This window comes from Cyprinodon variegatus, unplaced genomic scaffold, assembly GCF_000732505.1.
Source record: "Cyprinodon variegatus isolate N-32 unplaced genomic scaffold, C_variegatus-1.0 Scaffold344, whole genome shotgun sequence".
Taxonomy (NCBI): Eukaryota; Metazoa; Chordata; class Actinopteri; order Cyprinodontiformes; family Cyprinodontidae; genus Cyprinodon; species Cyprinodon variegatus.
The window spans coordinates 571,172-573,911 of NW_015150797.1; the positions used below are offsets into that span (position 1 = coordinate 571,172).

Here is a 2,740-nt window from a genome sequence, read left to right on the forward strand (position 1 = left end):
CGCATCACTGTGGGAGTGGGGAGTACCAATATGGTGGCTGGTGATTTCACTTTTCTCGGGCTTTCAGCAATCCAGGGAATAAATAGAAATCAGTAGTTCATATGTAAAAGCCTCATCTAGACACATTTTACCCCACTTTGTGACCAAAAGGCTCAATCTTTGTCTACAGACCATTTCACAGTTTAGAAGACATTTGGCCATTTCTCCATGTGGGCCGCTGCTCATTTCATTACTGGAATAACCGTTTCCCTTCGAACATGGAGCCTTTCAGTGGTGGACACTGATGTTCCAGGAGGATGATGAGCAATGTAACCGCTCTAAAGATGCATTTTGGATCTGTTTACTAAAATTTTTACAAAACCAGATGTTTTTCAACAGATCCATGATCCCAAATTCCCAAAAAAACCTGGTTTTAGATTAGATAAAGGGAGGACCTTCATTAGCCATGTTAGAAACCGAGGGTCAGAGTTAACAGTTGGGTCAGTTAGCTTAAACTAGAAGAATGATCAGAAATGTACCTAAAGATTGTCGATGGCCACAAAAAACTTGTTTGAGAAGCATCTCGCGGACATTTAACCAAATATTAGGAAGTATTTACTTGATTTTATTGCTTTTATTCCATCTAAGCCCCTTTAAAAATTGTAATCATTCCTTCCTGGAACAAAGCTGGTTCAAATGAATCATTAAAAGCCTTAAATTGATGACACTCCTGGCTGCTCATCATGAACTCAGCATCGCTGCAGTAACGATAGTCTTTTCTAAGCAGCTGTGGATGGTTGCCACCGTGGGAGCAGTCGATCAGATTCATGGTACAGCAGAAGTCCTGCGTTGCTCCACCTGAATCGTGATGCTGGAGAAACCAAACTTGGAACGAAGGAGTTTTGTTGCCTTCCTGAGGATGATCTGTGAATCTGCATCTTCTTCTGTAAAAACAGACATTTTGTTTGTGTTATAATATAAAGGTTTATGATGGAACGGGTCAGTTTAGGTTTTTTCTCTACCTATGGTGATGTGTGCAGCCAGCAGGGAATGATTCATGTTGAGGCTCCATGTGTGCAAACTGTTAACAGCCTTAACTTTTCCAAAGGAGAGCAGCTGCTCTCTAACAGCCCCCGAGGCGACGTCCTGAGGAGCACCTAAACAGAACAGACTGATTACCTGCCCTCAATAGAACCCGTTCTGCATCACATCAGGAGTTTACCTTCCATCAGTATCCTGAACACGTCCTTTGTGATGGGAAGCGTCGTCCCAATAACAAGGACAGAGAACAGGAAGGTGCAAATCGGATCTGCCACTTTATACTCAGGCTGTTGGGGAGACATGTATGATATATATTAGCTGAAGAGACCGATAAACTGATAATGGTCTTTATTACTCTAAATATTTCACATTAGAATTCCATACTTGAATTTGATTGGGCATTTATAGAGGAGAAGAACACAAAATGGTGCCTATTTGTGAGTTGGGAGTTTTTTCAGATAGTGTGAAGGTTTCTCAGCAGTTATTTGGTCTGTCCGTCACCATTTCTATAGAAAATAGTTCTACTATGTTCTCTTTGCAAAACAGCCCCAGCTCAGTCTGATCGGACAGCCTGAACATCAATTTAAGGCTCGTCACAGACTGTAAACTGGAACCGAGTCTGAACTTTGAATTCTGAAATATAAACATGCTTTCCTCTCATCAGGGATGTTCACTTATCAACCAGAGATCTCTTCTATATCCCTGATCTTACGGTTTTCCTTGTTTTAATCCAGTTTGCTTGATTACAGACGTTTTCACTGACAAAATGTGAAAAACGTAAAGGAGCATGAATACTGTTTTTTGGATAAAGTTGTTTTTGTTTTGTTTTTGGAAACGTGGTGGTAGAATGCATGGAAATGCATTTATACATTAGGTAGAGGATGGCGGCACTTCGGGAAGCGTTTTGGATCCAGAGGGGGCTCTTAAGAACTCATATTAGCCCTCGTCAAGGTTCCAACTATCATTTTGGATACAGAGCGGCCTCTTTGACACACTTTTTGGGCTCCAAAGGGGGAACTTGCTGCCCCAGTTTTTGCAGGCCGTCCAGATTTTGCTTTGTTGCTCTCACTGTTCCTTTTTCGTTGCATGGCCTTTGATCATTTTATGCTGCATCACTGTCATTTACTGGTTTGGAATATTAGAGCCTAGAGCTAAAGTAAATGAAAAATGATGCTCCAGTCCATTATGTGGCAAAACAAAGCAAAACTTCTGGACCCATGTAGAGAAGACAGTGCTGCTCAACATAGGTCTGTGACAACACGGGGGGGGGGGATTATTTGATTGGTTTTTGAACACCAAGCTAAAGGGAGAAGTGTGCCGGACTGAGGGAGAAGCAGGATGAAAAGGGGAGACTGGTTCCTTAACCGAAGCAAAAATAAAAAAATGTAAAAAAAACGCCAGAAATAAATCGCCAGAAATACTGATGGATATTCACTTGATAGTGACAAATTCCTCACCAACCACTCGTACAACACAAACGACCAGGGTCCCAAAGCTCTCCCACACAGCATATATACACACATATTTGTGGGAAATGGTGATATTGTGTATGTGGAAAAAGTTTTAGATCTTTGAGTTCATTTAAGAAAAAATGGGACCGGAGCGTCCGGCTCCAGGCTGCACGTGATCCAAATGAGCCAATGAGCTGTCAGTCTGGGTTGCTGCTGCTGCTACTTTTAGACACAGCAGGCAAACCTGTGGCAAGCCGGGCGATGGGAAA

General features: G+C 42.2%; 1 protein-coding gene across 1 annotated transcript in view; it reads right to left on the minus strand.

The window, feature by feature from the left end:
- Nucleotides 1-411: 411 nt before the first annotated feature.
- LOC107091593 (zinc transporter 2-like) overlaps nucleotides 412-2,740 on the minus strand; it is a 7,568-nt gene continuing 5,239 nt past the window's right edge. The window contains exons 6-8 of the mRNA XM_015385601.1: nucleotides 1,202-1,307; nucleotides 1,002-1,136; nucleotides 412-923 (exon numbers count right to left, since the gene is read on the minus strand). Of these exons, the coding sequence (XP_015241087.1) occupies nucleotides 805-923; nucleotides 1,002-1,136; nucleotides 1,202-1,307 (360 nt within the window). The 3' untranslated portion in view covers nucleotides 412-804. The remainder of the gene's footprint in view (nucleotides 924-1,001; nucleotides 1,137-1,201; nucleotides 1,308-2,740) is intronic.